We start from the raw sequence: 10,483 nt of genomic DNA, 5'->3' as shown, positions 1-10,483 counted from the left end.
TCCAAGATTCAAGAGGGGCGCTTGGGTGGCTCAGTCGGTTAAGTGTCCGACTTCGGCTCAGGTCATGAGTTCACGATCTGGTCCGTGAGTTGGAGCCCTGCATGGTGCTCTGTGCTGACAGCCCAGAGCCTGGAGCCTGTTTCAGATTCTGTGTCTCCCTCTCTCTCTGCCCCTCCCCCGCTCGGACTCTGTCTCTCAAAAAAATGAATAAACATTAAAAAAATAAAAAATAAATAAAAAAAAGAAAGATATATTAAAAAAAAAAATAGCTTCAAGAAACCAAGAGCGAGCTGCTCCCTGAGTAGATTTCCGGGTTAGGGTAGGAGGCAGGTGGCAGAGGGAAGTCTCCGCACCTCTGGTTGATGTCCTGGGGGGAAAAGAGACTGAAATGTAGTATCTGGGAATTCATTTTAGGAAAATTAGGAAATACAGATAAATAACACAAATATAAATGTTTATTTTGGGGAGAGAAAAAGTGCGTGAACGAGGGAAGGGCAGAGAGAGAGAGAGAGAGAGACAGAGGATCCGAAGCAGCCTGCTCTGAGAGCACAGAGCCTGAGTGGGGCTCGAACCCACAAACTGTGAGATTATGACCTGAGCCAAAGTCAGATGCCTAACTGACTCAGCCACCCAGGTGCCCCCCAAAAATACAAATATAAGACATAAGAAAATAAAAATCACCTGTAAACTTACCAGCCATAACTTAAATTAATTTTTTATTTGTCCATTTAGGTATTTTTCTAAATATGTATTATATATTATAATATATAAAATGTATACATATTATATTTTTCTAAATATACATTAAATATTTTTTTTAATTTTTAAAAATTTTTATCCATTTCTGAGAGAGAAAGAGAGAGACAGAGTGTGACCAGGGGAGGGCCAGAGAGACAGGGAGACACAATCTAAAGCAGGCTCCAAGCTCTGAACTGTTAACACAGAGCCCAACACGGGGCTCGAACCCACGAACTGTGAGGTCACGACCTGAGCAGAAGTCAGATGCCTAGCCCACTGAGACACCCAGGCACCCCTACATTAAATATTTTTTAGTGTTTATTTATTTTTGAGAGAGAGAGGGAGAGCGCAAGAAGGGGAAGCGCAGGGAGAAAGGGGGACAGGATAAGAAGTGGACTTGAACTCTAGGGGCTTGAACTCTCAAACTGTGAGATCATGACCTGAGCTGAAGTCAGACGCTTAACAAACTGAGCCACCCAGGAGCCCCTCTAAATATATATTATATATAAATATTTATTTTTCTTTTTCCCCAGTAAAATTTAATGTTCAAATCAAATAACTAAATGTTTATTAACATAAACCTTCACATCTCTCTATCTAAAACATGGAATCATAATTTTAGTAGGTCTTTGTGGTGGTAAAACACACATAACATAAAATCTGCCACTTTAATAATTTTCAAGTGTACAGTTCAATGGCATTAAGTATATTCACATTGCTGTGCCACCATCACCGTCTCCAGAACTTTTTCATCTTCCCAAGCTAAAACTCTGTACTTATTAAATGGTAACTCCCCCTTCCCTCCCCACCCTACAGAGAATCCCAAGCAGGCTCCATGCTGTCAGCACAGAGCCCGATGCAAGGCTGGATCTTACACTCAATCAAACCATGAGATCATGACCTGAATCCACATCGAGAGTCAGACGCTCGATGGACTGAGCCATCCAGGAGCCCCTCAGCTGTGTTTTCTATTTAACCAAGCGTTGCAATTTCAACTTAAACGTTACATACTTTTTTTTCTCTTGATAGTCTTTTTTTTTTTTTTTTTTTCTAAATCTATCTGGGCATTTTTTATAATCACTTATTCCTTGCTTACTTTTTTCTATTCCATCTTTTATTTCTTTAAACAGTTCACAGAAGCATCTTTAGATTCTTCATATGATTATTCCAAACTCTGAAGTCCTTAAAGATCCAAACCTGTTGATTTTTGTTCTTGCTGATTCTCTCTCATGGTGCTTTGAATCCTTACATATTTAAAATTCTTTTTGTGGGGTGCCTGAGTGGCTCAGTTGGTTGAGCATGCGACTTCAACTTTGGCTCAGGTCATGATTTTGAGGTCCATGAGTTCGAGCCCTGCGTCAGGCTCTGTGCTGACAGCTTAGAGCCTGCAGCCTGCTTCAGATTCTGTGTCTTGCTCTCCTGCTCACACTCTGTCTCTGTCAAAAATAAATAAACACTAAAAAATAAAATAGGGGTGCCTTGGTAGCTTAGTGGGTTAGGCATCTGACTTTGGCTTAGGTCATGATCTCACAGTTCGTGGGCTGGAGCCCCACTTTGGGCTCTGTGCTGCCAGCTCAGAGCCTGGAGCCTGCTTCGGATTCTGTGTCTCCCTCTCTCTCTGCCCCTCCTCTGCTCGTGCTCTCTCTCTTTCTCAAAAATAAATAAAAATTAAAAAAAATAAATTAAAATAAAATAAAATTATTTTTGTGTAAGTCTATATTTGGCAGAATTTAATCTAGAAGCTTGGGTGGATGATGCTTTCCTCTAAGGAGGATTCAGTTTCCTTCTGTTGGATTCCAGAGGGCATTAATAATCTGCGGGCAGTTAAAATTTTCAGCTTATGGTTTATTGATCAAAGGGAAAGTAAAAATTCCAACCATAGATCCTTGTTAGAGCAGATCTCACGTGGAAACTAACATTTTTATTAATTTTAACATCTGCAGCCTAGACAATTTTCCCTGTAAGATTCCTCTGTAAGCAGATAATATTTTTTCCTTTCCACTGAGAATGTAGCCTAGTTGAGGGTCCTAGCTTTGTGGGCAATAGGGGTGTCTCACATTTAGCTTTCATCTTCCTAGGCCTTAGGGCTCACTCTGTGGTTCTCTCCCAACCTTCCATACCCCCTTCCCAGTCCCCAGAACTCTAGGCTTCAAGTTAGTTGACTCTCTGTTTACTTACTGTTTACTTTTTGATTTGTATTGTTTTATTTTATTAGTCTCGGGGGAAGCCATTGGGAGGTTACCTTTCTTTTCTTGGGAGCTCACTAAGGAATTTTTAAAATGTGTTCGTTATGGGGCGCCTGGGTGGCTCAGTGGGTTAAGGGTCTGACTTCAGCCAGGTCATGATCTCAAGGTCCGTGAGTTCCCAGAGCATCAGGCTCTGTGCTGACATCTTGGAGCCTGGAGCCTGCTTTAGATTCTATGTCTCCCTCTGTCTCTGTCCCACCCACGCTCATGCTCTGCCTCTCTCTCTCTCTCTCTCTATCTATCTCTCTCTCTTTCTCTCAAAAATAAATAAACATTTTAAAATGAAAAAAATGTGTTCATTATGCTTTACATAGCATTTAGCTATCCTGTTATGGGAACTCTGTCACACTACTGGAGTAGATAGAATTTCCGAAACAGTCAAACAAAAATGTGATTGTATGGTACCTATTGCCTTATAAGCTGCTTTTTTCCCCACTTGATATATGATAGACAACTTCCATGATAATAAATATGGGTCTAGAGCACCATTTTAATGGCTACATAGTCATCCACTGCATAATTTATTTATAATCTTTGTAATATATATTTATTTATGTATAACCTTTTCGTGTTATGGGATATTTAGGGTTCTGTTTTCATCACTATGTCAGACAACACTTCAGTGAATATCCTTACAGCTGAGTTATTGCATACACATGATCTTCTTCCTTCTTTAACTGTTTATAAAAGTAATATACGCTAACATAAACTGTTCAAACACTAAGGAAAATGAAAATTCTCCATAATCCTTTTTACCATCCCCTCAATTAATACCATTTGATCTATAACTGGAATCTCTTCATCAAACAACAGATCAGAATTAGTTCCTGCTAGAATATGTAAGAAGAGAAACCACACCCTCTGCCCTCCCACCCGCACAACTAAGGATAGGGAACCAGAGCAGGTACTAGGAATGTGCTGAAGGTGACCAAAGACCATCAGGAGCAAAAAACTGAAGAGATGAGAAACACCCAAATTCTCCAAAAGCCTGGGACAGGGGCAGAGGCTCTGTTAGGGGTCAGCAGCACTAGGCCTCAGGAAAGGCCACAGCTCCAAAATCTAGGGATCAGCTCTGTTTTGCCAGGTCCCCCCACCTAGAAGCAGAGGATCTTCTCAGGCACTCACTCCAGGCTCCTCTCCCTGCTCCTCCTTCTTTTAAAGGGGTTTGGTTTGTTTTGAGTCAAAAAGTAGTACAGGCTCTGACACTATCCCCAAATCCACACTGTATAGTGGCTTACCCCTGAGTCTCAGGGCCTTAGCCCAATCTAAACACATTCAGCCATAAAAAGATCTTTAAGCACCCTTCTAATGCCTTTCTGCCTGCTTCCCCTCAAGGGGAGCCTGGGGTCTTCTCCCAAAAGACTCATGAACAAGATGGCTGCCCTCTCTGGTGGCTCTTGACTCCTGACTAGACTTTTTTGAGGACCTGCTGCACTTGCCTTTATATTCTGTGAAATGCCATCCTGTCTCAACAATAAAGTCGATTTCATGTGGGTTCTGTCAGCCATGAAGGTGCAGGTGAGAGCCCCCAAACCTTAACAAAGTGCAACCTCCTTTTTTCCTCTCAATGAGTTTGGAGCTCCAGCAGGAGTGATCAGAGTTGTAAGGAATCCCCAAAAGTCTTCGTTGTTCACTTAATTCAATTCAACAAATATTTACTGGGTGCCTACAATGTACTGGTTTTTAAAGAGACTACAGGGGCACCTGGGTGGCTCTGTCTTTTAAGCATCTGACTCTTTTATTTTTTCTAATGTTTATTTATTTTTGAGAGATGGAGTATGAGTGGGGGAGGGAACCAGAAAGAGAGAGAGAGAAAGACAGACAGACAGAATCTGAAGCAGGCTCCAGGCTCTGAGCTGTCAGCACAGAGCCCGATGCAGGGCTTGAACTCATGAACCATGAGATCATGACCTGAGCCAAAGTCAGCGTTTAACCAACTGAGCCACCCAGGCACCCCAAGCATCTGACTCTTGATTTCAGCTCAGGTCATGATCTCACGGTTCATGAGTTCAAGCCTCTTATTGGGCTCTGCATTGACAGCATGGAGCCTGTTTGGGATTCTCTCTCTCCCTCTCTCTCTGCTCCTTCCCCACTTGCATGTGTGCACCACATCAGAGCTCACACACACACACACACACTCTCTCTCTCTCTCTCTCTCTGTCTCTCAAAATGAATAAACTTAAAAAAAAAAAAAAGACTACAGTCCTAGAATTCCCTAAATAGCTCAAAAAAAGCACAAACTGACTCTACCAGAATTCATGGTATGGGTCTAAAAATCACAGTTAACTGCTGGCCATGTTTGCTCCATCCAGCAGAGTGCATGGACCACTGGACAGAATGGAAAGTGCATACCAAAGTGAGCACCTTCCAGTGAGAGTCAGGTCTCCCCATAAAGGACTGAGTGCTAGGACTGGCCACACATATAGTTTCCACAGCCTCCAGCCACGGTGAGGCCTTTGGTATCCAGCTCAAGAGTGGAGAGTAAGGAGTGGGTATGTCTTCATAGACACCTTTTGTCTACCCTAAATCCTTAAGGCCCCCCAAATTCCTGCATTTCCAAAGGCCCTCGTCCAGAATACATCCTTGCTGGGCACATGTGTTAACCAGGGAATTTGTGTGGAGGTATTGGTGTGGCAGGGAGAGGGCAAGGGTGTGTTTCCCCTCCAATGTCCACCACAATGTCAGTTGCCCTTGGCTGGGTCAATTCATCTAGCTGACCACCACGCCCTGAGAGTCAAATCACTACCAATGCCAAGGGCTTGCCTCAGCAAGAGCAGCTGTCAGGGACTGGGCAGAAATACAGACAGGGACCTTTCAGTACGCTATTAGATGCTTCACACCTTCTTTAGCCACATTCACAACCAGTTAAGAGGTACAGACTGATGGTTCTGTCAGTCCGTCAAATCTGATGGTTCTGAGCTAGGCCTGAAGTCAGCTCCATACTGGCTTGGGCAAGGTATTTAAGCTACCTGTGCCTGTTTCCTCATCCACAAAGAAGTAATAAAAGTAGTACCAATCCCCCTAGGGTGGATGTGAGAATTAAATAAGCTAATACAGGTACCTGGCACATTCGAGCTTTACAGAATTGTTAGCGGTGATCGTAGGGCATTTGGGGGAGGGCTAAATCCTTGGACCATAAAATCCTCCTCAGCCTCATCCCCTCCCCACAGCAGGCCTGGTAGGTGGTGGAGATGGAAATCCTGTGGGAGAAGGGAGAGACACAGGCTGCAGGAGTGGATTGTGGGTCCCTGAAAGATGAGGATTACTTGTGTGGCACCCTAAGGTCTCAGTGACACCTAACCTGGCTGTGACAAGCCGCAGGTGCTCAGGAAATATGAGTTAGGAAGGAAAAAGACTAACTTTCGGTTCTGCCTCCCTGCCTCCTTGGGGCGGCACCCTAGACACGTGCCCCTGGGGCGGGACCCTAGATGCACCAGCGAATTAAGGAAGTGGTTTAGTCACTCTGGGTAGAGGAGGAGCAAACCAGGAAGCGGAATCCTTGCAGTGACCCCTCTCGCGAACCCCTGTCTCTCTCTGCCACAAACCCTCAGCTCCCAGAAGTCACTCCATCCGTGTGGACTCGCACCTTCCAGCCTGATGTCTGATGTTGGCGTCAAGTTATGGTCAGTGGAGAGCAGGATATGGATACAGATATGCAGCCTGACACACGCAGCCACGCAGCCCTGCCCTCCCCTCCCCTCCCCTCCCCTCCACAGACTAGCTCCGGGAATGCCATTGAGCCCCTTACTGAGGCCGGAGCACAGTGGGACCCTGGGGGTGGGCAGGGGTGGGAGCTGGAGTTTGAAGTGAATGTGCAGAGTCACCGGTGTCACGGGGCAGGGGAGGGGGTGCGGTCTGGAAGACCAGGCCCCCTCTTTCAGGCCCAGTGGTACCCCAGCCTCCCTGGTTCCCCTCGAGGAATTGGAGAACCTGAAGTTCATCGGTGAAGGCGGGTTCGGGCCGGTGTTCTGGGCGCGACACAGGACGTGGGATTTAGATGTGGCAGTCAAGATCATGAACAGGTGAGTGACCTGAGCAGCGGGGCTGGGGCTTCCTGGGGTCTGGCCCAGAAGGAGGGGCCGCTGTGCTGTGGGCCTGATTGGGTAAAAGAGCGATCTTCCAAGAGCAGAGCCCCACTCCAACTCTTTCCTGGAATGTAGGGAGACGATATCCAGGGAGGTGAAGGCCATGGCAAGTCTGCGGGGCCAGCATGTACTGCACCTGCTGGGAGTCACCGGGAAGCTAGAATGGGAACACGTGCGTGGGCCGGCTCTGGTGACTCAGTTCATGGAAAACGGTTCCCTGGTGGGGCTGCTGCAGCCCCACTGTCCTCGGCCCTGGCCGTTCCTCTGTCGCCTGCTGCAGGAGTTGGTGTTGGGGATGTGTTACCTGCATAGCCAGAATCCCGTGCTTCTGCACCGGAACCTCAAGCCCTCCAACGTCCTGCTGGACTCAGACCTGCACCCCAAGGTCAGCCCACCCATAGCCCAGCCCAGCCTCTGGACACAGTCCTGTCTCAGAACTGTTCTAGCCCCACCCGCTAGACACAGAAACTGCTTCAGCTCTGTCTGCTGCACACTCTCAGCATTTCCCTTGGGACACAGGTGTCAAAGCCCACCCAGGAGCCATGGCCCCTACCATACCAGGTGTTTGAGACCCTGACCAACACGGTCAGTTCCACAGGCCCACCCACTAGTCCATCAAAAGCCTCATGGCTGACCTAGCTGAGGAGACTCAGACTTTGACCCAGCCCCATGAGAGGGTACCCAGACCTCCAACCCAAGGGCCCTACTGGTCCTCCCATTCCCCTAACCCTCAAAACCCCCTTTACAAGGCTGGACCTACACCTTGTGGTGGGAAAGGGAATTCTGAAAGTTGCCTTACCTGTCCATCCCCCAACCTTCTCCTTCCTCCCTTCCTTTCCAGCTGGCAGATTTTGGCCTATTCACATTTCAAGGAGGCTCAACGTCACTGGCAAGATCTGAGGAGTTAGCCCTAGCCTACTTGGCCCCAGAACTGTTGGCTGATGTAAACCGGAGAGCCTCCATGGCTAGCGATGTCTACAGGTAAGGTGCCCACTCTAAACACACATTCCAAATTTCTATACCTCTCTGGACCCTTCTAGGGGCCGGTATATGGGAAGGTAGTCTTGCCAGCAGTTTGCTCACGTCTCAGCTTTGTGTCTCCTGCAGCTTCGGGATCCTAATGTGGGCAGTGCTAGCTGGAAGAGAAGCTGAGAGTAAGACTCTAGGCAGACACTGGGATCCTTAACTCCAGGTGCCCTCTTCCTGCAAGCCTCCAAACCCTCTTCTTTCAGCTTACCTGCTCAGACTGCCTGACTTTCTCCTCACCTTGCCTTGGACTACACTCCTTTCCCCTTCCCATGGTGGAGCAAGTGGCCCCTCATACCCTGAATGTCTTTTCTTCACATCCTCCACCCCCACCCCAGTAGTGGCCCCGAAATCAGCAGTACAGGAAGCAGTGTGCGAGAGGCAGATCCGGCCCCCATTGACCAAGCTGCCGCAGCCCGGCCCAGAGACTCCTGGTTTGGAAGGACTGAAGAAGTTAATGCAGCACTGCTGGAGCCATGAGCCCAAGGACAGGCCCTCCTTCCAAGGTGAACTGGCCATTTAGCTGTCAGCCAGGGTAGGCCTGGATCTGTCAGCAGCGGGCTTCTCCCTGGGAAGGTTTGGCTCATCTGCCACCCCACTCTGCTTGTTTCCAGAATGCCGACCAAATACCGAGGAAGCCCTCAATCTGGTAAACAAGGAGATGGATGCCGCAGTCTCCATGGTGAGTGTCCAATGCCACCCCCAACCCCAGAGCAGAGCAAGGATGGCACAACATGGCTCTCTTGGCCACCCAATGACTCCCCACTGACCACTGTTCTTTATGCATGCCTTAATCTTTGGCCCCACTCTCCCCACCTCACCGCTGAGTTCCCAGGTAATGGATTATGGACCAAGAGATTCTTTCCTTGGGTTTACACTGGCTCTCCCACTTCCATGCCCAGAACGCTCCTTTTATCCTTGCAGGTGAAGAAGTTCCTGTCTGAGCACAGGGGTAGCAACAGGATGTTGTCTGCTCCCAAGCCAGGCCCAGGAGGGACAGAAACGGATGAGCCTAGGGGAACCACAGGAAGCCATGATTCTATAGCCTCTGAGATGCTGAACAAACTAAATCTGAAGGAGGCCCCCAGCTGTGTTCCTAAGAAATGTACAAATCTTCCTGAGAGGATCAGGACACAGGGAGACAAGGTTCAGCCTTCCCGGAGAGCAGGGATACCTTCAGCCTCAACAGCCCCATCTCCCCAAACTCCAGAGACCTCACCTTTCAGAAATCATACCCCCAGCCCCAAGTTGGCTTGGACCCCAGGTCCTGGACCCAAAGGGAATCAGGTGAGACCCTGGCAGAACTAGAGGATGCACTAGGAATCCTGTGAATCCTGTCCCCCTCGCCAAGGAAAACTTGGGGCTGAAGGGAATACAGCAGGGGAATAGGCCCCAGGACAGGGAGCCTAAGAGAGCTGTGTTGTTCGCAGGGGGCTAAGAGACATGGCACCAACCGGCCAACCAGGGCACCAGGGCTAAATCCAATACCAGGTACCCACTCCCCACTCCTTCCTTTCTCCTGCTTAATTCTTCCACTGGCTTCTTCCTCAAGACCATATATAGATCCAGGGTACCTTGGGTAGCAGGGGAGAGAAAGGGCTAGTGGCCAACTACCCCAAACTTCTCGTTTCATAAAATGAAGAAACTGACACCCACTGGGACTAGATCCCACTGAGGTCACACGGCAAAGCCTGGATTTGCCCTGAGCTTCCTGACTTTCCCCAGTACCAGCTCTGTGAACCCCTAACTTCCGTTGTTGCTATACTGGTCCAGAGGGGCTCCTGGAAGAAAAGACCCAAATATCAGGGTCTCAGACATTAGTTGCCACTCCTTTTGAACTTCTGCAAATTGCTTCTGAAGGGGCAGCAGGAAGGGGAAGGCCAAGGCATGCCTTGACCCAGTCACAGGCCAGCCTAGAGACCCCATACTTGCAATTCCCCAGGATAGACACAAGGTGCCGCTGCCCCCCCACCCTGCTGCTCCTCCTAATTTTGAGGTCCTCACTACTTAACCCTTCCACTAACCCTGCAAATTTCTCTTAAAGGGCCGCCATCTGTTATCATAAGTGACAGCCATGCGGTACAGGTGGGAGACAACAACCACTTGATTATACAAGGAGGAACTGCCTTATCCACACAGGGCCAGGCACCTTGGGGCATGGGTAGAGGCTGGCAGCGTGCCCCCCACAAGTAGGTGGGGAAGAAGGGCCACAAGAACCAAGAAGCCTGGAGTGGGCTGCAGGGCCAGTACAAAGCAGGTTCTGAGCTACCTCTTGGACTTGAAGCAATTAACTGAGGCTTTCTTCAAGGGCCATCTGGCCTGCAGCCAAACTGACTTTGTGCAAAGAGGAGTCAATAAACGTGGTGAATTTTTTTAAAGTTTATTTAT

General features: G+C 48.2%; 1 protein-coding gene across 1 annotated transcript; it reads left to right on the top strand.

Annotated features, from left to right (window-relative positions):
* The first annotated feature begins 6,466 nt into the window (after positions 1-6,466).
* Positions 6,467-10,483, top strand: RIPK3 (receptor interacting serine/threonine kinase 3). The gene is made up of 10 exons (XM_042940602.1): positions 6,467-6,607; positions 6,866-7,006; positions 7,145-7,454; positions 7,911-8,050; positions 8,177-8,223; positions 8,434-8,601; positions 8,710-8,777; positions 9,020-9,382; positions 9,526-9,586; positions 10,140-10,483. Exons 1-10 carry the CDS (start codon positions 6,582-6,584, stop codon positions 10,286-10,288), a joined length of 1,473 nt encoding a protein of 490 aa, XP_042796536.1. The 5' UTR covers positions 6,467-6,581; the 3' UTR covers positions 10,289-10,483.

This window comes from Panthera leo, chromosome B3 (genome assembly GCF_018350215.1).
Source record: "Panthera leo isolate Ple1 chromosome B3, P.leo_Ple1_pat1.1, whole genome shotgun sequence".
In the NCBI taxonomy this organism is placed as follows: domain Eukaryota; kingdom Metazoa; phylum Chordata; class Mammalia; order Carnivora; family Felidae; genus Panthera; species Panthera leo.
Note: the sequence above shows the minus strand (reverse complement) of the source record. Positions and strands in the feature narration are given on the sequence as shown.

What these genes read in the sequence shown, in the direction of transcription:
- RIPK3 (XM_042940602.1), top strand. Translation starts at nt 6,582, where the DNA reads ATGTCTGATGTTGGCGTCAAGTTATG. An exon ending in ACTCAGACCTGCACCCCAAG is followed by an intron (nt 7,455 to 7,910) that starts GTCAGCCCACCC and finishes CTTCCTTTCCAG; the next exon opens with CTGGCAGATTTTGGCCTATT. An exon ending in TGGATGCCGCAGTCTCCATG is followed by an intron (nt 8,778 to 9,019) that starts GTGAGTGTCCAA and finishes TTATCCTTGCAG; the next exon opens with GTGAAGAAGTTCCTGTCTGA.